The 24508-nt window shown below is 39.3% G+C and overlaps 3 protein-coding genes, 1 long non-coding RNA gene and 1 pseudogene across 4 annotated transcripts in view; 2 read left to right on the top strand and 3 right to left on the bottom strand.

Moving 5' to 3' along the window:
* The first annotated feature begins 2269 nt into the window (after nt 1-2269).
* LOC122039088 (protein G1-like7) lies at nt 2270-2860 on the top strand. Its single transcript, XM_042599098.1, has one exon. The coding sequence runs from the start codon at nt 2270-2272 to the stop codon at nt 2858-2860; it is 591 nt and encodes a 196-aa protein (XP_042455032.1).
* Nucleotides 2861-3151: 291 nt separating this feature from the next.
* LOC122016061 (LIMR family protein Os06g0128200-like) lies at nt 3152-9986 on the top strand. The gene is made up of 14 exons (XM_042573221.1): nt 3152-3813; nt 3922-4007; nt 4330-4448; nt 5932-6042; nt 6464-6562; nt 6688-6810; nt 7398-7460; nt 7538-7602; nt 8619-8728; nt 8808-8922; nt 9013-9078; nt 9217-9327; nt 9431-9497; nt 9587-9986. Exons 1-14 carry the CDS (start codon nt 3464-3466, stop codon nt 9632-9634), a joined length of 1533 nt encoding a protein of 510 aa, XP_042429155.1. The 5' UTR covers nt 3152-3463; the 3' UTR covers nt 9635-9986.
* A 697-nt stretch (nt 9987-10683) lies between these two features.
* Nucleotides 10684-11955, bottom strand: LOC122039087 (mitogen-activated protein kinase kinase kinase 17-like). The gene has a single exon (XM_042599097.1). It carries the CDS (start codon nt 11938-11940, stop codon nt 10684-10686), a length of 1257 nt encoding a protein of 418 aa, XP_042455031.1. The 5' UTR covers nt 11941-11955.
* A 2824-nt stretch (nt 11956-14779) lies between these two features.
* The window catches only part of LOC122039086, a 12009-nt pseudogene continuing 2280 nt past the window's right edge, over nt 14780-24508 (bottom strand).
* The window catches only part of LOC122016054, a 2899-nt gene continuing 653 nt past the window's right edge, over nt 22263-24508 (bottom strand). The window contains exons 1-2 of the long non-coding RNA XR_006121036.1: nt 23239-24508; nt 22263-23163 (exon numbers count right to left, since the gene is read on the bottom strand). The exon at nt 23239-24508 is cut by the window's right edge and continues 653 nt beyond it. This is a non-coding gene — a long non-coding RNA (uncharacterized LOC122016054). The remainder of the gene's footprint in view (nt 23164-23238) is intronic.

Below are 24508 nucleotides of genomic sequence, written 5' to 3'. Positions count from 1 at the left end.
GGGAAGGGGCGGGCCCCCACTTCAATAATTCTCCAGCACTGGTCATCAAAATTGACCCACACCGACTTCCACTTTTATCGACGATAGATTTAGTCGAGGATTAAAGACCGGTTTGGAATCTAATGACATCTTCAATTGCTAAATGAGGTTTTTTTTTAAAAAAATTTCTAATATGTCACATCTATTATTCTCTTAAAAAAAAAAATTCCTATAATTTCTTTTTATGAATTCTACGTTATAAATCATATAACTCTCTATAATACAAATTACAAATCAAAATGCAACATTATTTTATTATTAATCATAAGTTCTATCTGTAAGAGAAAAAAAATATATTTGAGTTTTCAAGATATCTCTAATGTAAGGTGATCCGACAGCAAGAATGGGGGACCCCATTTTCTGGGGAGTCAATGCCATATGGAGATCAATGTGTCCGACGTCCGACCGGAGAAGGGGAGATCGGTCGGCCGAACGGAGTCCCAGCTGAACCAAAGACGACCCGATGGAACTGGGGATTCCGACGCTCGGGTTGAACAGAGTCACATGGCCGAGCGGATAGCCCATTCGGCCGAAGGCATAAAGTAGCATACTGCGAACAATCTCCGCAGAGCACATTACACGGAATCTCCTAAGTAGACCAGTACATATGACCGACCGGGCGTGAGGTGAGTGTCGACCGGCCGTAAGCCTGGCATGGAGTAAGAAAAGAAAAGGACAAGGAACATCTTCTGACAACGGACATGCTCTATGACCAGGCCATACTCTAAACCTTACGACAGAAGGATCCGTTGTCCCATCAGAGACGTGCTCACACTGTAGCAGTATGGTGTCAGGTAAGCTTGTCTGACAAGCACATACTGAGGTATGTGCTGAGGACACGTATTCGCCTCGGTATGTGTGCGTGAGCTCCTTCACAGCTCTATATAAGAAGCCTTATACTTCGCCGGAGGTACGCATTCTACGATATTCGGAGCCACTTCTTTGTTGTCCACTTACCTGACTTGAACGTCGGAGGGTCGTCGCCGGGAACCACTTCCCGGCCAGACTTCCTTGCAGGTTCGTGGGAGCTCCGTGTGATCAGTCGGGGATCTACATCAGCAACGAGGAGAGCGCCATGTGCCCAGCATCCGTTGATTTAGCGTTCGGACAGGATCATAAGGTTTGTGAAAGCTTGGTAGAATAAAAAAAATTGATTAAAAAAGTTTAAACTATTGTAGAGATGAGGTTTAAGGTTTGTAATTTAAGAATGGTAGTGAAAACTTAAACTTGTTCTTTTGTCTTAAAATCTATGTAATATGCATGAATCTATGCAATTATTTGTCATAAATTGGAAAAAAACACATTTAAAACTCTAAACATGAGAGGAGTTTTAATAAAATTTTGTAATATTGATGTGACATATTGAAAGCATAAAAAAAACTTATTTAGAGGTTTGATTATTGGAGACGTTTTCAATACTATTCTTGAAGTATAAACTTCAAACTTCTCCTCTACACTAGTTAAAACTTTGTTATTGAGATTTTTTTGATTCTGCAAACCTTTCACAAAACTTACAAGATGTCATGAGCATACTTAAGAACTAAATATTACATGACATTTAGATATTAATAATAACGAACAAATACTATAATTATAGCATTGTAATAAAAGGTGACTTCATTTTCTTTATAATCAGTCACCAGATTATATGAAAAATAAATCACAAGGTTAATTTATAATCGTCAGCCAAATAACTAGAAGATGAGAGGAGTCTTTTAAAATAAATACTATAATGACATATAGTATAATAGAGTTTGACTAGGACAATTAAAAAGAGACTTTGAAAAGAATAATAGAGGGATGAAGGAGTCAATGGAAGATGAATTAGGAAGAGCTCACAATCAAGAACAAAAAGGGTGGAGGGTTCACAAATAGAAGGAGACGTGCCTTTTACTCATTCCAAAATGCCTACATATTTTTCTTTTACATGTAAAAAATAATTATTATTGGCTATTTTCAGCAAGACATCAACAAGCAAAAGGGTGGAAAAATAAAAAGAGAGTAAATTTCTCTTATTTTTTATGGAAAATAAATTACTATATGCTGTTTTAAAATCGAACTACTCCCTCCTCTCTTCTAGTTCAGCAATCATCATCATCTCAACAATCAACTAATCAATCTCTCTAATATCATAATTTTTATTCAACCAAACTTTTAAACAACCATAAATTGTTCGAAGAAGATATATTGAGCGTCGAGGCTGTGCCAAGCACAGCACCTCCCTGACCACATGGACGCTACCGGCCCATCCGAACCGACCGGCCGAGCCGACCCGCCGGCCGCGACCTTCGCCCCTCCGCCGCCGTCGCGGTACGAGTCCCAGAAGCGGCGCGACTGGAACACGTTCCTGCAGTACCTGCGGACCCACCAGCCGCCGGTGAGCCTGCCTCAATGCGGCGGCGCCCACGTGATCGAGTTCCTGAAGTACCTCGACCGGTTCGGGAAGACGAAGGTGCACGAACCGGGCTGCGCCCACTTCGGCCGGCCCGAGTCGCCGGATCCCCCCTGCCCTTGCCCGCTCAACCAGGCCTGGGGCTCCCTCGACGCTCTGGTCGGCCGCCTCCGCGCTGCCCACGACGAGCGTCGTACCTCCGGCGAGGTTGAGAACCCCTTTGCTGACCGCGCCGTCGGCGTCTACCTCCGGGAAGTCAAGGAGCGGCAGGGCAAGGCGCGCGGCGTCGCGTACAGGAAGAGGTGGAAGCGCAAACGCGTCGCCTCGACGGCCGCCGGAAGCTCGGCCGGTGCTGATAAACGTGGCGGCAGCAGTAGTAGCAGCACGGCGGCGGGCGACAGTAGGAGTTCGTCGCCGGCGGCTTCTTGATTGTTTAGTTTAATCGATCTTCGTTTAAGTTTAACTGCCTCGCTTATTATTAATTATTACTTTTATTTTAGCTATATAAATAATTTAACAGAATTAAACTTCTGATTTATTAAAAAACAAAAGGGTAAAAAATTGACATTAGATCAATTTTGAATTTCAAAAATTTAGCGTTGCGTCACAAAAATATTCCGGTTGACTTTTTTTATCGGTTCAAAATTTTATCATTAAAATATTAAATGGGCCCACAGTGACACCTAATTGGGCTGTTGTCCAGCCTGGCCCCCAACGAGAACTTTCTCTTTCATTTCCATCTCTCGTTTCGTCCAAGACCTCGCTTGCCTGCCTCCGTTCCTCGCCTGCGCCTCCTCTTCCCATCTCGTAGAGGCCCCTCTCCTTCGCCGGGGACGAGGAGACAGAAGCGAGCTCCAAATTCGTTCGATGTTCCCGATTCCTGCAATCATTTTCTTCCATTGGGGGTTTTGTTGTTATCCTCCATGAAAAAGGTGGCGATTTGACGCAGATTGGATAGGGCAAGCTTAATTTTTCTGTTGGATCCGCGAGGGCAGCGGATCTGGAGGTAGGTTGATTGAGAGAGGAGGAAAGATGGGGGATTTCAACCTGGCTCTTGTGATCGTGGCGGTAGTGGTGTGCGTGCTGGTTCTTCTTGTCAATCTCTACCTCCTCGTCAATTATCAGCACCCCGACGATGCCAACCAGGCTTACTTTCCCAAGATGGTAGTGGTTTTGGGTCTCTCCGTCGCCGCCATCTCCATTCTCATGCTCCCGGCGGACGTCGCCAATCGCCATGCCTGTCAGCATGCTATATATAATGGTGCTTGTAGTCTCACCCTCCCAATGAAGAGTCTTTGGCTGACCGTCTACATTGTGGATGCTGTTCTTGTATTCTTGGTCATACCGTTCGCTATGTTCTACTACGAGGGCGATCAAGACAAGTACAGATTATGTCTTTCTCAAAGGGGAAACCCTACTTTCATTTTATATATATTTATGTTTTTGTATTTGTCAGTTCTGAAGCGAGGATGTAACGATTCTTGATGCAGGACTGTCGGGAAGAGGTTGAAGAGTGCTCTCCTGTGGGTTGTGACATCAGCAGTTGTCTGTGGGCTTGTGCTAGGAATTCTTTACGGTTAGAATCTTGCAAGTTTTATTGTTTCTTATGGTGTTGCTAATACAGATTAAAGGTTTGTGGTTTTGTTTTAAAGTAAAAAATTTCTATTATAGGACTAAATGTTGTAAATATGGGGTTTCCTTGATTTGAAGACTCACAAAATAGAGAAGATTGAGTCATTTGCGTATAGAAGATTAAACAGCTAAAGTAGCTTGTATTATATCAAAATAAGTTTTTTTAGATGGATGAGGCTTTCTATTATTCATTCCTCGATTACATTTATATTTACTTTTGGATTGCTATGTCTAAGCTTCTAAGTTTTATCTCTCATGGTGTCTAGCTCTGGTCGGGAAAGTAGACTTCACAGTTAGACACCTCTCTTCCTCCGCAACTACCTTCCCTAGTTCTTGGTCAACTTTCTCAAGTTCTCAACCTTGCATAGGCTCAACAAATCATCTGGTGAGATTTGTGTTCTTCTCTAGCTTTACCAATATCTTATATAATTTATGTGTCTTTTAACTGTTTCAACCTCTGGATTATCTTTGTAGGAATATACATGATATGTGTTAGTTGTATTTCATAGCAAATCAAAGTGGGTATGTTCACATGTCCCACGATAAGAAAAGACATTGAAGTTTCTTTGTGCATATTCCATATGTTTTATTATTTCTGGTTCCTAGCAAATTTAGTTTGAACGCGTCAATGTAAGGCCAAATAGAAGCCCTTATTAATGTTTTGATTATCTAATTAATATTCAAGTCTGTAATACTCTCTTCTCTTCTGCGACATTTGTCACTGAGGAATGCAATCCTGTGATCACCAGTTGTGAGACACACAAATGTTGCTCGTGCTCCATCACCCAGCCAACATATCATTTCATTGTTCATGTTAAAGGATGTGGACGAATTGAAAAGTTTAAGCATGAAAGTTCCACAGAAATGGGGATGGAGAAAATTATAGTATCTTTTGCCTACCCCTGCCACTGTGCATGTGTCTTGGCCTAATAATGATATTCTGAGGTCTTTATCTTGCTACATTTATTGTTTTTACCATGAGAATGGAGAATAGGATAGTATCTCCATATCCATTTCACACTACCTCAAAGATAGGGTAGGTATGGGACATTAAATCATTGCCCTGCCATGTCCTCTTGCACACATCCACCCCCACATTCAAGAACTGGGCCCTCGTTTACCTGTTCATCTGACATTCAAGAACTTCCATACATCTTGTTAAAACTAACAAATGTTTCTAAAGGTTTTCTCAATCCACATTCAAGTCTAAAGTTAGAATATTGGTACAGGTTTATTAACTATGCCAAATGGGTAAGAAAAAATTGAAAGCTATCGTAAGGTAGTTATCTTTAACCAGTAAAATGCAGTATTATTCTGGTTATCACTGGGGAAAATGGGTGCATCTGTTAATAAATCTCGATATATATGGATAAATACCTCCCCTTGGTATATCTAGTGATTATCTATCCAACCAACAAAAATTGTGATCTAAATTTTGTTTGATATTCATTTTATGGAAATCAAATTCTCATAAACCTGCTTTTCTGAAACAACTTAACAAAATGAAACAAAACTATATTTTCACTTTGAGTGAAGATGAATAATCTGTTATGGAAATATTTAGATTTTGTGCTAGGCCATGGAATCTGTCAAGTAAATAGCAATGTGCTACAAAATCAACATAGAAAAATAGTGATATCTTGTATAGGCTAAGAAAATCCTGTATGCAGTGTACAAATGATGTCCTTTTCACATCTACACGTGGGTGCATTGGAGAAGATGAATTGTCTTTTTTTGGATAACTTTTGCAATATATGACATTATCCAATTATTCAGCAGATTGTGTTTTGGATTCTGTGTTTTTAGATTAGCACAGGTGGTTTAATGCTTTTTGTTGTATTCTCATTCTCATCCATTATTTTCTCCAGTGTGATGCATATGGAGCACCTGCTTCGTCAGAAACAACTTGGACCATGCGAACCAGCTTTCCAGAATATGTGGTTGCTCTTGCAACAATTGTTGGATCAGTACTTTTCATTGTATGTTCATGGTCAATCCTCCCAATTTTTAAAATTGGTTTATTTTGTTTGACTCTAGTCAATGAGTATACAAAAAATGTAGTAGTGTGTATGATACAATTCATACTAATTCACTGCTAATATAATTTACTGTATGGTCAATGGTGGAGCCTGACCTACTTAGGCTGATCTCAGAGTAATCTACCCGGACTGATAGAAATTAAAGCCCCCGGGCTGCCATCTACGTGATTAAGTTTTTTTTCTTCCTCAATCTCTCACATTCTTCATTTTTCCTCTTTCAAGGTCGTGGGGCCCCTGGGCTAAAGCCTGGGTAGATCAACCCTTGGCTCTTCCCATGTGTATGGTTGAAGTCACAATAGGGATTTTTTATATGTAATTTATCCCTCTTAGCAAATCACTTATATTTTGCATTTTGTGGTAGATATTTGGTGGTGTTGGGATTGCATGCCTTCCACTGAGCCTCATATTTTCATTCATAAGGCGCCCCAAGGCTGTGATAACTCGTTCTCAGTATATCAAGGTTTTATTCTATTCTAATTATATATCGTGCAAGATCATCTAATCCATACATTGGTGTTTGAACATTTACTGGCCTTGTTGCTTTGTACACATATCTTGATGGGCGATTTGCTCGAAATTTGGTAGGAGGCAACTGAACTGGCAAAAAAAGCTAAAGAACTAAAGAAAGCTATCCAAGCTCTTCATCAGGATGAGAGAAGTGGTGCTAAGGGGAGGAAGTGGCGCAAAAATGTGAAGGCTGTTGAGAAGGTGCATTTGCTTTAGTGTATCAAAACCAATCAGTTGTATGACTTGGGTTTTCAATTTACTTATAGTTTGCGACACTACTCTTTTTCATTGTCACAATAATATAACATTCAATTTCAAACATGGTACACATATCTCATGATCAGTGTGAACCGTGGAAGATGTAGAGGTAAGTTTTAACTAAGTCTACTTTTAAACCTTTTATTCCTTTTTAACTGGTTAAAAGCATTTCTACAGTAATGCATATGGTTCCGTTGCCATTTACCTAAACTTGATTGGGCATCATGACCCCTTCTGTACTCTTGATGTTTGTTTTGACCATTCCAAATTCTGTTGCATAATTCCATGAGAATTTGTATTGGGACAATTTGACTAAAAGACAATTTCTAATACACCATTCCTCTATAATGAGGTAGGTAACTACTAACTACTGGCAACACACAATATGCCCACATGAAAGTCATTTTGTACAGGGTATTGTCATTTGGATATTTCATTTTGCAGTTTGGCTAAGATAGTTCTCTTCTTTGCAGATTTATGGTCTGTATCTTTGGTACAGGCTTCTCATCTGATGTTTGTTTAATTTTCAGGAATTGTTTCTTTTGGAAGATGATATGCAAGCTTTGGAAGAAATGTATCCCCAAGGAGAGCAGGTGAGGATACTTGAAAAGAAGTTCTATTTGATCATGCCAATTCTCCTTGGTAATTATTTCCATTTTGTTCTTTACAGGCAGAGACCCTTTGGGCTCTTACAGTTCTTGGTTACATTGGAAAACTTGTATTAGGTATCCTAGGGTAAGTACTCTTCGTTTTAGTTATCTTAATTGGACTAATTAATTGTTGGAATTTGCTGTAGGGAAAAAGTAGGAATGCATTAGATAATTGCATCTTTTGATTTTCATCATGATTTGCTAGCTAGCTTTCAAATATTGGCCGTGTTGTCTATTTGATGTATGGTGCAAGCAAACTAGCTTAGCTCTTTGATAGATTAAGGATTTTCTAGACCATGTTCATTTATGCATATACTTAGCCGTAGTTCTGCTCTGTAATATGTTTTTTTTGTTGTTGCAGTAATCAACTATTTTTGAAATCACTAGAGAACGGTAGCTTGATTGTGGTTGTCTATCAATCCTAGATAAATTATTATGTGATTTTCATACTGCTTAAATTATTGGATTAAGTACTCATGAACATAATTGTAGTGTGTTAAGATTCTATGAAGTACGTGGTTGAATAAGTTGTGGAAACTAAGAGGTCTACATATTGGATAGTTGAGAATCGAAATTATTAGAGTCAAACAACTAGATTTGCCCTCAAATTGGAGCAAAGTTGGATTCATGGTTAGTACTTGAGATGTTATGCTTAGCTCTTCATGTGCAAGATGTGACGAGGTCCCTTAGGCCTAATACCTGAGCAGTGCAGAACAGAAACAATGAGATCCTAACTATTTATTGTTTGCACCTGAGTATGCATTCAAAATAGAAATTTGATATTTAGTTGTACGAGTAATAATCAAATTTAGGAGTGGTGGCATGGTTGGGAGCTTAAACTGTGATAGTGGTTTGATATAAGTTCAGATCAGTAATGGTGTAACTCTTTATCTAAGGGGAAATAAAGAGGGAAATTATTTTTTGGTATCTTGTCCTTTGTCACGGTTTAAACTTATGGCAATAGCTCAAGATATTTGTTCCTTTTTTCACTCTCTTGCTGCATCCAGTTACTAGAATTGCAAGTTTTATGTTCAGGTAGCTACATATATGTCACCTTAGTCTATTGGTTGCTATATTGTCTACCTTTGCAATTGTTTTCAGGTTAATTGTTTCAGTGGCCTGGGTTGCACATATTGTACTATATTTGCTGATCAACCCACCTCTTTCTCCGTTTTTGAATGAAGTTTTTATCAAGCTGGATAGTGTGTGGGGTAGGTGGTGTCAATTAGTAGTAACACTTTATTTCACTATTTTACTCCTGCATTGTGAAACATTTTTCTTTTATACCAGGCCTGCTAGGTACTGCAGCATTTGCTTTTTTCTGCTTCTACCTACTCCTTGCGGTCATTGCTGGGGAGACGATACTTGGACTAAAATTGGTTTTTATCACTATCCATCCAATGAAGTAATTAACTATATTCCCAATTTCCCAATTTGTCCCATCTTCAGACTTCTGCACTGTTTGTTCAGATTCCCAAAATTGTTGTTTGTTCAGGTGGGGAGCGACTTTGATGAACTCCTTTCTCTTTAATGTTGGCCTCATTCTACTTTGCTCCATCAGGTTTGCATCTTAGGATTTGGCGAAGCCAATCATAATTCCCTCTTTTTCCACCTTTATTAATAGGGATTTTGTGCATTGCTTGAATTCCTATTGTATGCATACGTTTTGGTTTTTAACTTTGGATGATTACTTTTGCAGTGTGATTCAGTTCTGTGCCACGGCGTTCGCTTACTATTCGCAAGCTACTGCTGCTCAAGAAATTTTTGGACACACATTGCAATCTTTACGGGGAATCAAGTACCTATACAAGTGAGTCTGACATTTGATTTCATAAAGGCTACTGACCATACATGAATCTATAGAACTAGACGCGCCTCTTGGACATTATAGAACTTAATCTCATGTGATGCAGGTACAACGTGTTCCAGTATGGTTTTGTGATCCTGGCAATTATCACTCTCTTCGCCTATGCCGCATTCGTAAGTTATCCTGTTACACTCACTACATGTAGAAAGATCTTGAATCCTAAATGCTATAGGTTTGATTGCTTTGTTTTGGTTTCTGTCAGGGGTGGAAAAAGAGGAAACCAAGCGGCAGATTCCAACTTTCGAGTTGACATGTTTTTGGTTGAGGCCTTTGTATAGGCCTATCAATCTGCAAAACTGCCTGCCCTTTGTCAAAGTATATGAGCTTGATGCTGGATGTATATTGGCTCACAGGAGGCGACCCGCCGTTGTTGTAAAAATAGCTGGAGAAGGTTTTGAATGGTGTTGTGACTAATTAATTGCCTTTTCAGTGTTCTCATGATCATTTTATATCCTTTGATATAGACACATTCTTGTGCCTTTTGTTCTCCTTGATGAGTGAGTTAATGTGCATGTTCGAATTGGCTAGATTTGACGGACAAGCGAGGCCATGGTTTGTTAATCTTATAGATTATTGTTCAAGTTATGGTCATTTAATCTCTCTGATCGAGCGTTTGTCATAGGGCCTTAACCATTTTACATTTTTGTTTAGATAAACATTAACTGTTTTCTTTGAGTTATAAGTAATTTATTTCGGTGAAAACAAATTATTTTAGATTGCAAACTTAAGTGACTAGCACTGCTCACTCTTGTAAGGAAAAGAAGAGAAACATTTTGTTTCTTGCAAGGAAAGAAGATGATTCATACTCCTCACCTTTATTGCAAAAGAATAGCTCGAGTGTATCTTTAGACATAATGGTCATTGTCAACGACCACTTGTATAACAAGTGCTTTTGAAGTTGCTCCTTCAAGTCCCCTAGTAAGTCACTGGTGCTTTTGTTTCAACAGCAGTTCGGGGCACGAAGTTTTCATTAATACACGAAACTCCTGACAATGTAAGGTATCTCTACACAGTCTTACTCTTGTTATTTTTACGACTCAAATCCGTCATCACACAAAGTCACACGCATCACATTGATGCTTTTGCTATCTATGCTAAATAAAAAAACTAATAATTGAGACTAATGTACTGCAACAAAACTAACAAGAATACTAGATCAGTGGTTTCTACTTGCTAATCAATTCATTTGTTATTTAAAAAGAAAAATATGGCTGTCTCATGGCAAATCTGTTGAACAAACAGATTCGCAGCTGGATTAAGTCAGTGTGGCCAACCTAATTGAACTTAGTTTTTTCTTTTTCAGAAATAATGGATTGAGGAAAAAATCAAAATTCTTCCATAAAACTTGCAATTCAAATCAAGAGAATGCAGAATTATATTAATAATCATGAGTAGATGTGACAACAAATGGTACACGCCAAAGAACAAACCGCTGTGCCAACACCACCAGCAACAACTCTGAAACAAATTACAGCCATTGCAGCGACAGCAAGAAACAGAGCATCTCTGTTGTCTGTTCTCCTCTCCCCCCTCCTCTGCTTCTGCACCCCTTACCAGCTCCCATCCTTCAGGCCACCAACTCAAATCTCCTCCACCGGATGCCAATTCTCTCAATCTTTCCCTTGCGCCGGCGATTATCTCACCGCCTTCCTCTTCGTAATTGTGCGCGATGCTTTCAAATTCTTTGATGGTGTCGTCGTCGTCGTTGCTGGTCCACTCGAGAACGCCTCTCGGCGATGGCTCTGTTTCCGTGCTCTGTTTCGCTAAGAAAGGATGACTTAGTAACTGCTCCGCCGTCCACCGCTCTTTCGCGTCTCTTCTTAAACATTTGGTTAGGAAATCACGGCCAACCTCCGACAGTTGTGCCGGCAATTCCGGCGTTCCCTCGCCGTAGCCGATCCGGAGCATCGCTCCGACGGCGTCTTCGCCGGCTAAATCTGGCCACAGGGACGCTCCCCCCGTAGCCATCTCTATCACTGTGCACCCGAGCGACCATACGTCGGCCGCCGGCGTCGGGAGCTCCCCCCTCGCCACCTCCGGCGCCATCCACAACGGCGTCCCGCCGCGCACCCAACCGCCGGAAGCGGCGGCGAGTCTCACCGCCACGCCGAAGTCCGCGAGCTTGGCCACCGGGCCGCCTCCGCCTTCGTGCAGCAGCACATTCCTTCCCTTGACGTCGCAGTGCACCACGCCGGCGACGTCGTGGAGGTACCGCAGCGCGTGCGCCACGCACCGGGCGTACGCGCGCACGCGGAGCTCGTCGCCCATGGCCGCGTCCGCCGCCGTGCCGCTAGGCATGAACTCGAGGTGGAGGTCGCGGCGCCCCCCGACCGTGTCGTCGCCGAGGTAGGAGACGACGTAGGGAGAGCGGAGGGTCTTGAGGATTTGAATCTCGTTCTCGAGAGAGAGGAGGGAGGCAAGGGGGGAGGAGGTTAAGCCGAGGGACTTGACAGCGAAGACATGGCCAGTGGAGTTGTCGACGGCGAGGTGTACGACGGCGTGGGCGCCGATCCCAAGTCGGCGCCCTCTAACCCAGCTCGTGGCGGCGCTTTCCATTCGAGAATTGAAAGCGCGTCGCTGCGGTCTTCCTCCAATTGAGCCGATGAGGAATTATTTATAGTTAGTTTGGAGTAAATTTTAATTAGCAAAGCAAAATTGAAATACTATTTATTTATCTATTTACTTTGATATTTATACGTAAAATAAATAATAAAAAAAATTAAAATTTATTTAAGTATAGATGATAATATAGTAGAATATAAAATTTAATGACATAAAAGAATCTATACAGTCAACTCTATCTAATGAGATAAAATTTGGTTGTTGGTTGATCCTCTTCGAAAGCATGAGTTGGAAAGCTGGGGAGGTGGCGGCTTTGCTGACCGGCTATGGACCTTGCTTCGTCCTGCAACACAAATAATGTTAGTGCCGAGTCAGGGAAGGGATCCCGACGTTAGCCTCGGACGTTCAAATCAGCCATCGAAAAATGTGAAGAAGCGGAGCAACAGTAGCACTATGCGTAAACAGTAGATCACCCGTACCTTCATCGGTGATGGACCCTCCTTTATATAGAGCCTTGGTGGGTATCTTGTGCTCTTCTCGAGACATGAATATGCTCTCCCAGATGTCCCATGAAAGGACCTTATCAAGAAAGTACTTTTGACATCATACCTTAACAAGACATGTATATCCCTGACGCGATAGTAGAAACTTCCTCCGTACAATTCGCCTGTCGACCATGCCTCGTGTCAGCGGTACTATCTCTCAAAAGGATGTCGAGAGATATTATAGTGGTCCCGTTGCTAGGCCGAGCGGGACACCGCCAAGACTCCGCTTCGTCCACGACTAGGTCCCGCTATTTGGCCAAGCAGGGTAGCCACTCGGCCGGGACCACTCCTTTCTGTCGACCTCAGTTCCTCCTCCATGTGGTGGTTGTATAGTAACATGCCCTCCTCCGTTCGGATGAGCCATCCGACCTCCCTTGACATCTTGTTGCTTTGCATTGAGCATCGACTATCTTACATGTCATCCTGAGCTGGATTGGTGATTTGCTCGGACATGCCTCCCGTCGGTCAGGACCTAACCACCCGATCGGTCATTCACACTATCCCCCGTTCGGCCATTTAACATCCAGACATTGACCATCTTGACTTTAATCCTCATCTTGATAGTTAATCCTGTGCCAAGTAGAACTTCCTCTATCACCACATCATTGGTACAGTACTTTAATTAACCAATTGAGACAGAGGTGTAAAACATCTTGTTCAAGCAAATTTATAATTTGCTATCTAAAATAATTCATCTTATCTCTTAAGTGTGTCAAACTAACTTAAACATGTGCAATTCAATTTTGGTCGAACAATGGAGATCGAATTTGACTCGCACACGACTAGTTTAACAGATCGAGCCATGGCTCAATCTGACATCATCGAATTAGATTGATTGCTCCACCAATGCAGCAAGTGCTGGTCGTCTAGCAGCAGCTTGGCAACATGCAAAGCTGAAGAGTCAATTCATGCCAAGCCTGATAGCACTACACTTTGTCTTCATGCAGCCAAGTTGGCCACCGAACTAGGCTCCATAGATTTCCTCTTCTGGCAGGCGAAGCCCTACACTTTGCAAACACGCAGGTCCACCAGCCCCAGAGGACTACACGCAAGAAAGGATTAGCTTTCCAGTGCATCTATCATTCATCAAGATATCTTGTCTTAAATGTGCTCGTATACGTTTGCAATGCACATCTAAATTCCGAGCAAAGCCAGACAAAGCAGTGGGCGAAGCAGAACGTAGTGGCTGCCTGGATTTGATATGACTAAAGATGCATGGCAAAAATCTGTGCACATCCTTTCTGCGGCCACGGTTGGATGCCACAATTCGATCCAGGAGACAAACTCCATGAGATGAGGAGGGAAGTAAACTGGATACTGAACAAGTCGAACAGCTAAAACCTCCTCAGCTTTGGTTTCTGCTGAGTCGTGCATTTCCGCAAACACTTCACATGCTCGAATGAGTCGGGGCGGGCAATTTGCCGAGCACCACACGGGCCGATGCGCGTGCTGGTCGTTGTCACTGAGGTCGATTCCATGCCATCGATGACTTTGAACGATTAGGTTTTAGAGAGATTTTATCAAAATTTGGATTGCTCGAATTGTGGAAGATGGGGCTGTGAGGAGATAAGACCCCTTTCAATGTTTCTGTTGGTCATTTGGGCAGCACGCACTCGGCAGCAGCATGATTAAAGAACATGGAGCCACCTTGTAGACAAAAAAGGGAACCAGGGTGGCATTTGGTCCAGTCCACATCTCTGACAACATTCCAGATTTCAAGCACTTCTGCTCCCACAGATTCTAAAATCTATTCGCAATTAATATTTTGCAGATAAATCTGAAAAGAAGGGGAATATCTTTACTAAGATAGTCTTTGGTGATTCAAAATGACTGCCTCAATGCAAATCTATTCATAAAACCAAAAAAAAAAAAAAGGCATGGCATGTGGACGAAGAGAATGGAATCTCATCTTGCTTCCAGCAAGCACCATCACCAGCAGTACCCAACATGTGAGTTTCAGTGTTGGACATGAGAAACAATGGAAAGTACACACCCTCCTTGGTGTTCCAAGGTTGAAGATGGTGACTACTTATGGATCCCATGCTGTGAAGATATCTGTTGCATTGCTGCTTGCAGCTGCAACATGTTTTCCTGCCAGGAAGACAATGACAAGTTGGTCTGAATCCACTCGAGATTTTTCATTTAATTATTAGTTCATGAATCAGGATAAATGTTGGGATGCATGAAACTGAGAGATTTGCCCAAATTGACAAGGTCATACTATTTTCTGGATTGAAGATCTTCTGCAAAGAACTTAAGCATGTTGTAGTGGGTGCATCTCTCTTCTTGCTAAACTTTCAGGATAAGCATCCGTAATGTATGTTGTCCGACTTGCTTTTAAAAAGGGAAGAACATACCAACCAGTCATGGCCGAGAAATCTTCATAAACCTCCGTCCGTAGAATCTTCATTTACCTCCCTCCATATCCATGGGACCGGCTCTAGGGGGCCGCTGATGTGACGGTTTCACATTTTTGTTACTCGGTCGGCAACCTTTCCAAAGTGCAAGCAGTCTCTCTTCGGCGTATACAGTCCTGATTGCATGGATCATACCCTTGTATTTTGCATTGCCTGATCTACTTTGTGCCATCAACCTTATCTTGACAACATCAAACGGACCAGTGCAGACAGGGCCAGCAGTCCCAGCCAGGAATCCTGAAATCATTTACTGACAGGGATGAAGAACTTTTGCATCTCTTTCATGCTTATTCCAGAGAATGATATCACATGCATTCTTCTTAGCTGTGAACATGGCAGATTGCCTTTGTTTTTTTTCGCATGACAGTTGGTGCTGCTCCAGCCCAGCGTCCCAAAATTCCTTCTTCGCGAACTATTGTCCTTGTGCAGTGTATAGGACCCTTTTACTTCAGGAGGTCAGGACTCAATGCTTTCGGTTGTTGCAATCTGATTTGCACTACCTAAATCCATAAGCCAGGATATTGTATTTATGAGAAAATAACAGAAACTGTAATTGAAAGAATAGAGGCAGACAAGATGAATTGACTAGAATCGGAAGTCGTCTAGTGCAAGGTTATGATATAATAGCCTTGCAAGGTTATACATTTCTTTCAGTTCTAATAATCTGCATTATTATGTCTGATCAAATTGTTAGAATGAATTTTCTATAAACCATATTACTGCTGAGACTAATTAAGTGGAGTATTTCTTGGAATGATACTCATAATCACAGGATAACAACTATAGCACATCACAAATTGTGCTTCTCCGTTTGAAACAAGGGAAAATGCTGTTAAATCCTTGATAATATTTGCTACATCTTCCAGGTTTTTGGCCGAGGGAAGTGAAGTCAATTATCAGAAAAAATATTCCGTGCATTATTCAAATATTTAACCAACATATATATACAACTTTGTCCATTAAGGCTCCGTTTGGTATGCATGATAGGATAGAATTGGATTAATTAGGAAAAGATTAAAGGTATGATAAATAATCCCTCTTGAGGCCAAGGTATTATGAATTCTACCCCTAATCATCCATAATCCTACCCCTAATTAACTCTACCAAACGCTTGATTAAAAACTTTTTGAAAATATTGATTCTATCCTATCATGCATACATGCATACCAAACGGAGCCTAAAAGAAAATGGAAAAAGATTAGGCACTACGCCCTTAAGCTGAAATGTGAATATTTGTCATTTGTAGCTTGTTTACCATATTCTCAAATATTATTTTTTGAAGATTTTTTGTTAAGATGTCTATAGTTTGTTCTTTAGTTGGAATGTATATCGTACAAAGAATCCCATTATCAATTTTTCCTTGATGAATTGACGATCCACTTCAATGTACTTTGTTCGATCATGATGAACTGGATTATGAGCAATGTTAACAACTGCTTGATTATCAGAGTAGAAGATCATAGGAGAGTCATTAGAAAACTTCAATTCTTCCAACAATCTTCGAAGTCAAATCTCCTCACATATGCCATGTGCAAGTGCTCGAAAAAGTACTTCTGCACTACTTCGAGTCATTGCTGGATGTCTTTTACTTCTCTATGTCACTAAGTTACCTCAAACATATGTACAATATCCTAAGGTTGATTTTCTATTTGTTGAGGAGCCTGCCCAATAAGCACTAGTATAAACTTCTATCATTCAGTGATCTCTTTTCTTAAAAAATAAACCCTCTCCAGGAGTGCCTTTGAGATATCTTAAACTTTTGTAGACTATCTCAAGATGTCTTTTCTTAGGAACATGCATAAATTGACTAACCATACTTATTGCAAAGGCTATATCATGATATGTATGTGATAGATAAATAAGCTTGCCAACAAGTCCTTGATATTATTCTCGATTAACCTCCTTTCCACCTTCAAGCCCAAGTTTAACATTAGGCTCCATAGGTGTCTGCTTGTACCCCAACATACATGTCTCTCTTAAAAGATCAAGTATATATTTTCTTGGAGAAATAACAATTCCTACTTTACTTCGAGCAACTTCCATACCTAACAAGTATCTGAGAGCACCTAAATTTTTTAATTAAAATTAACTTGCCAAATGCCTTTTCAATGATTCTATCTCAGTATGATCATCTCCCGTAATAATTATATCATCCACATATACTATAAGAATAGTTCTTCTCCCATTCTTAGAGTGTTTGTAAAATAACTTATGATCTAATTGTGCTTGGAGAAATCCTCGATCTTTTACTACTTAAGTAAAATTTTCAAACTATTCTCTTAGTGATTGCTTCAAGCCATAAAGTGATTTTCTCAATTTACATACTAAATTATCCTCTTTTTCAAAACCTGGAAGAGGATCCATATACACTTCTTCCTGCAAATTTCCATTTAAAAATGCATTTTTTTTATATCTAACTATTGCATAGGCCAATCAAGATTTACTACTAGTGATAAGAGAACTCTAATTGAATTGAGTTTAGCTACGAGAGAAAATGTTTCCTTGTAGTCTAAACCATATGTTTGGTGAAACCTTTAGCAACCAATCTTGCTTGGATCAGTTAATACTACCATCAACATTGAATTTGAACGTGAATACCCACTTGCATCTCATTGTTTTCTTTCCATTAGGCAGTTCTAGAACTTCCCATGTACCATTCTTCTCCAAGGCTTCCATTTCTTCTTGAACAGCTAACCTCGACATTGGATTTAGCAGAGCCTCCTTAATATCTCTTGGTATCTCAATTTTATTCAAAGTAGTAGTGAAAGTTGAAAACTTAGTCGATAATTTCCCATATAAAATAAATTTTGAGATGGGATGTTGAGTGCACGACCTTGTACTCTTTCTGAAAGCAATGGGTATGTCTAAATCAGACCCTAAAGCTTCATTGACTTTACTACTAGAGGGTTCAATACTCAAGGGAGGAATCAAATCAGATTCTTGACTTTGTTGGATATAAGGTTTGTCACTATCTTGAGAATAATTCTCCCACGGATGAGCAAGTGGTCTAGGAACTAGAGGATTTTCTTCTGATGTTTCCAATCCTTGTTCTAATTGTGACAACATAGGTTCATCTATATTAGTTAAGGAAGGAAGTGACAAGGTTAATGACTGAGGTTTAAGTTCTTCCCAAGACTCATCTAATTCTAGCTAACATTTCCCCTTGATGATGGGGTTTTTTTTGGAAAAAATGGTTCGTATTCATGAAACGTGACATCCATCGACACAAACACTTGACGGAGTGAAGGTGAGTAACATTCATAACCCTTTTGGGTGGGAGAATACCTGTGAGTCACACACTTGATTGATTGTGGATCAAGTTTTGAACGGTTTTGGGCATGGACATGAACAAATGTTGTACTCCCAAAAATTTTAAGGGGAATAGAGGAAAATCGAAATGATGGATAGATTTGAAGGAGAACAAACATTGGAGTTTTGAATTTGAGAACTTTGGAAAGCATACAATTTATAAGATGTGATGCAGTTAAGATAGCTTCACTCTAAAAATATTTAGGAACATACATAATGAACATAAGGGCTCTAGTAACCTTATGTAGGGGACGATTTTTTATGCCATTAGTTGCTAGATATTCTCATATGACAGAATTAAAAAATTTATTTTCCATTATCTGTTCTTAGGACTTTGATTGAGTTTAGAAATTGACTTTTTATCATAGAGCAATAAATTTTTACAACCACTGTTTTTTCTTTGAAAAGATAAATCAAATATATTAGAGTGTGATCATCAATAAATGTAATGAACCATCTAGTACTTGTGATATTTTGTACTTGAAAAAGTCCCCAAATGTTACTATGAATTAGAGAAAATGGATGAAACACTTTGTATGGTTTGGATGGAAATGATGTTCGTGTGTGTTTAGCTAATTGACAAGAGTCACATGTAAACAAACTAGGATTCTTATTGATAAATAAATGCGGAAATAAGCGTTTAAGGTAATGAAAATTAGGGTGACCTAACCTACAATGCCACATTATTACATCCTTGTTGGAAACATAAGAAGAATTATTCTCAGTCATAGTAGCTTTCCTTTCCATACGATCATCGTTCTCAAAGTAGTGCAGTCCACCATCCTCTTTAGCAATGCCAATCATCCTCTCTATTCCCTGCTCCTGTATTTGACAAGATTTGGCAGAAAACTTAGCGGTGTAGTGAAGATCATAAGTTAGCTTGCTAAACGACACCAAGTTGTACGCTATCTTGGGAACATAAAGTATAGAATGCAGAATAAGAGAATCTAACAAATGGACAGACCATTTTCCAACGATAGGGGAGACAGTTCCATCTGTTATTTTTACCCGAGAGATTTTATCACATGGTCATATGATCGGATGCACCAGAATCAAATATCCAGTGATTTTGTTTTTGTATACTAAGAGCAGTACCTTGATGAGCAAAATTGCTTGCTACAGTATTGGAATTACGTATATTTTGATGATTTAATCGTTTACATAGCTGCTCAAACCGATCCTTCTTTAAGAAAACCTCTGAGTTGGTTGATTCATCATACTCCTTTTCTATAGTTGTTTGGAAGACTTTGGATTGACTCTGTTTCAATTGTTTTGCATTTGTAGGTTTCCATAGAGATCCCAACACATTTCTTGGGTATGACTAAATTTATTGCAGTGAGAACATTACAGACATAAATTGGATTTCTGATCTCCAATGGATCGGCTAACATTTTTTTTACAACAAATCCATCATTGTCTATGATCTATCAGTGATAGGACTTTCATATGAGCCCTTTTTAACGCCAAGCTTGACTTGACGCCTACTTGCTTCACGCCGCACTTCTGCAAACGCTTGGTCAATTGGAGGGAGAGGTCTTCAACCATGAATTCGTCCACAAACCTCGTCAAGTTCTTTATTGAGTCCATCTAGAAACTCATACAAGCATTCTTTTTCTAGATGCTTTTTAAACTTCTTGTTATCTTCAAAATCACCCCAATCTGCCACATAGTGCATATCTAACTCCTGCCAAAGTGTATGCAATGCATTATAATATTCAGTGATATCCAGATTACCTTGTTGAATATCCTTGAGTTTATTCTTTATCTCGAAGACTTGTGATGAGTTTTCGAGATTTGAATAATTCTCCTTCACAACCCCAAATTTCTTTGGCAGTTCGTAAGAATAAATAGGTACGACTAATATGTGGCTCCATTGAGCTGATCAACCATGCCATAACAAGTGAGTTATTGAGTTCCCCACTTGGGAACTTGGGTCCTCTATGCTTGAACATTGAATCTCACCAGTGATGTAGCCAAGTTTCCGCCTTCCTTTGATCACCAATAAGACAGATTGAGACCATTGAAGAAAGTTTTTGCAATCCAACTTATGACTTGTGATCTACAGCAATGATCCTTCTCCAAAAGGTTGAGCGATCACAGACGAATTCACTTGTTTGGATGTGCTAGATGAAGACCCATTCTTATCGATGCTAGTCTCCGAACTCATTATTATAAGGGAAACGAAGAGAAAGAGAGAAACACAGAGGAATTTTTTTTATAGCTAAGATTCCATGAAGTCAATTACTATAAAAATATTCCACACATTATTCAAGTATTTAACCAACATATATATACAACTTTGTCTGTTAAAAGAAAATGGAAAAAGATTAGGCACGAAGGTCATAATATTTACTTACTAGAAAATGATAAAGAATAAAGGAAAGGATTAATTAATCAAGTAATCAATTCTCCCCAAAATAGTGATTTACCAACAGGAAGCAAGTTTACTTTCTTCCTGATAGTGGTGACCCTTCCTCTAAAACAAGCAGAAAAATAATTAACAAACTTGCCATGCGCCACAAAATAGATATCTCTGCAAGCAAGTACTCTCACATTCTCATCATTGTCCTATATTCGACGACAACCAAGATACACATTCATGTCTACCTTATGGTTTTGGTGTTCATAAAAAGGTTATTGTGTCGTGCCAAGAACCAAAAATAGAATGATTTACTAACAAGAAGCAAGTTTACTTTCTTCCTGATAGTAGTTACCCTTCCTCTAAAACAAGCAGAAAAATAATTAACAAACTTGGCATATGAAATAAATTTTGAGATGGGATGTTGAGTGCACGACCTTGTACCCTTTCTGAAAGCAATGGGTATGTCTAAATCAGACCCCAAAGCTTCATTGACTTTACTACCAGAGGGTTCAATACTCAAGGGAGGAATCAAATCGGATTCTTGACTTTGTTGGGTATAAGGTTTGTCACTATCTTGAGAATAATTCTCCCACGGATGAGCAAGTAGCCTAGGAACTTGAGGATTTTCTTCTGATGTTTCCAATCCTCGTTCTAATTGTGACAACATAGGTTCATCTATATTGGTTAAGGAAGATAGTGACAAGGTTAATGACTGAGGTTTAAGTTCTTCCCAAGACTCATCTAATTCTAGCTAACATTTCCCCCTGATGATGGGGTTTTGGAAAAAATGGTTCGTATTCATGAAACATGACATCCATCGACACAAACACTTGACGGAGTGAAGGTGAGTAACATTCATAACCCTTTTGGGTGGGAGAATACCAGTGAAAACACACTTGATTGATTGTGGATCAAGTTTTGAACAGTTTTGGGCATGGACATGAACAAATGTTGTACTCCCAAAAATTTTAAGGGGATAGAGGAAAATCAAAATGATGGATTGGTTTGAAGGAGAATAAACATTGGAGTTTTGAATTTGAGAACTTTTGAAAGCATACGATTTATAAGATGTGATGCAGTTAAGATAGCTTCGCTCTAAAAATATTTAGGAACATACATAATGAACATAAGGGCTCTAGTAACCTTATGTAGGGGACGATTTTTTATGCCATTAGTTGCTAGATATTCTCCTACGACAGAATTAAAAAATTCTTTTTCATTATCTGTTCTTAGGACTTTGATTGCGTTTTGAAATTGATTTTTTATCATAGAGCAATAAATTTTTACAATCACTGTTTTTTCTTTGAAAAGATAAATCAAATATACTCGAGTGTGATCATCAATGAATGTAATGAGCCATCTAGTACTTGTGATATTTTGTACTCGAAAAAGCCCCCAAATGTCACTATGAATTAGAGAAAATGGAAGAGACTCTTTGTATGGTTTGGACGGAAATGATGTTCGTGTGTGTTTAGCTAATTGACAAGAGTTGCATGTACACAAACTAGGATTCTTATTGATAAATAAATGCGGAAATAAGCGTTTAAGGTAATGAAAATTAGGGTGGCCTAACCTACGATGCCACATTATTACATCCTTGTTGGAAACATAAGAAGAATTATTCTAGCTTTCCTTTCCATACGATCATCGTTCTCAAAGTAGTGCAGTCCACCATCCTCTTTAGCAATGCCAATCATCCTCTCTATTCCCTGCTCCTGTATTTGACAAGATTTGGCAGAAAACTCAGCAGTGCAATTAAGATCATAAGTTAGCTTGCTAATCGACACCAAATTGTACGCTATCTTGGGAACATAAAGTATAGAATGCAAAATAAGAGAATCTGATAAATGGGCAGACTATTTTCCAACAATAGGGGAGACAGTTCCATTTGCTATTTTTACCCGAGAGATTTTATCACATGGTGTAGTGTAAAATAGAGATCGATTACCTATCATATGATCGGATGCACCAGAATCAAATATCCAGTGATTTTGTTTTTGTATACTAAGAGCAGTACCTTGATGAGCAAAATTGCTTGCTACAGTATGGGAATTACGTATATTTTAATGATTTAATAGTTTACACAGCTGCTCAAATCGATCCTTCTTTAAGAAAACCCCTGAGTTGGTTGATTCGTCAGACTCCTTTTCTATAGTTGTTTGGAAGACTTTGGATTGACTCTGTTTCAATTGTTTTGCATCTGTAGGTTTCCATAGAGATCCCAACACATTTCTTGGGTATGACTAAGTTTATTGCAGTGAGAACATTACAGACGTAAATTGGATTTCTGATCTCCAATGAATCGGCTAACATTTTTTTTTTACAACAAATCCATCGTTGTCTATGGATCTAGTAGTGATAGGACTTTCATATGAGCCCTTTTTAACACCAAGCTTGACTTGACGCCTACTTGCTTCACGTCGCACTTCTGCAAATGCTTGGTCAATTGGAGGGAGAGGTCTTCAACCATGAATTCGTCCACAAACCTCGTCAAGTTCTTTATTGAGTCCATCTAGAAACTCATACAAGCATTCTTTTTCTAGATGCTTTTTAAACTTCTTGTTATCTTCAAAATCACCCCAATCTGCCACATAGTGCATATCTAACTCCTGCCAAAGTGTATGCAATGCATTATAATATTCAGTGATGTCCAGATTACCTTGTTGAATATCCTTGAGTTTATTCTTTATCTCGAAAACTTGTGATGAGTTTTCGAGATTTGAATAATTCTCCTTCACAACCGCAAATTTCTTTGGCAGTTCGTAAGAATAAATAGGTACGACTAATATGTGGCTCCATTGAGTTGATCAACCATGCCATAACAAGTGAGTTATTGAGTTCCCCACTTGGGAACTTGGGTCCTCTATGCTTGAACATTGAATCTCACTAGTGATGTAGCCAAGTTTCCGCCTTCCTTTGATCACCAATAAGACAGATTGAGACCATTGAAGAAAGTTCTTGCAATCCAACTTATGGCTTGTGATCTTCAACAATGATCCTTCTCCAAAAGGTTGAGTGATCACAGACGAATTCACTTGTTTGGATGTGCTAGATGAAGACACATTCTTATCCATGCTAGTCTCCGAACTCATTATTATAAGAGAAATGAAGAGAAAGAAAGAAACATAGAGGAATTTTTTTTTTGGCTCAGATACCAAGAAGTCAATTACCATAAAAATATTCCACACATTATTCAAATAGTTAACCAACATATATATACAACTTTGTCCATTAAAAGAAAATGAAAAAAGATTAGGGTTTAGGGTACGCAAGCCATAATATTTACTTACTAGAAAATGATAAAGAATAAAGGAAAGAATTAATTAATAAGGAATCAAAAAAGAACAAGTTTATCTTCTTCCAAAAATAGAATGATTTACTAACAAGAAGCAAGTTTACTTTCTTCCTGATGGTAGTTACCCTTCCTCTAAAACAAGCAGAAAAATAATTAACAAACTTGGCATGCACCACAAAACAGATATCTCTGCAAGCAAGTACTCTCGCATTCTCATCATTGTCCTATATTCGACGACAACCAAGATACACATTCATGTCTACCTTATGATTTTGGTGTTCATAAGAAGGTTATTGTGTCGTGCCAAGAACCAAAAGCTTATGAGCTAGAGCTAGAGCTAGAGCAATCTCCGAGTTTGCAGTTTATGCTAAGCAGGTATGGCAAGTGTTCATATCCTAAACTTTCTTAACAAGAACTGTAAAAGTGAAAAGTGTCATCTTTCATTTCAACGAAAACGAAGCATCATATTATAGGGCTAAAGCAAGGTCATGATAAATTATCATCAGTTATTTCTTCATATCCATTTTATTGCGAAAACAACACCAAAGAGAAACAATGGTTCACAGATTCCAACAAGTCCCTCAAAATCATAGTGTGTTTTTGCGGTAGCCCTTGTGCCACATGCATACCACAT

The sequence above is a fragment of the Zingiber officinale genome, chromosome 1A, assembly GCF_018446385.1.
Source record: "Zingiber officinale cultivar Zhangliang chromosome 1A, Zo_v1.1, whole genome shotgun sequence".
NCBI classification, from domain to species: domain Eukaryota; kingdom Viridiplantae; phylum Streptophyta; class Magnoliopsida; order Zingiberales; family Zingiberaceae; genus Zingiber; species Zingiber officinale.
This window is presented reverse-complemented; position numbering and strand designations above follow the sequence as displayed.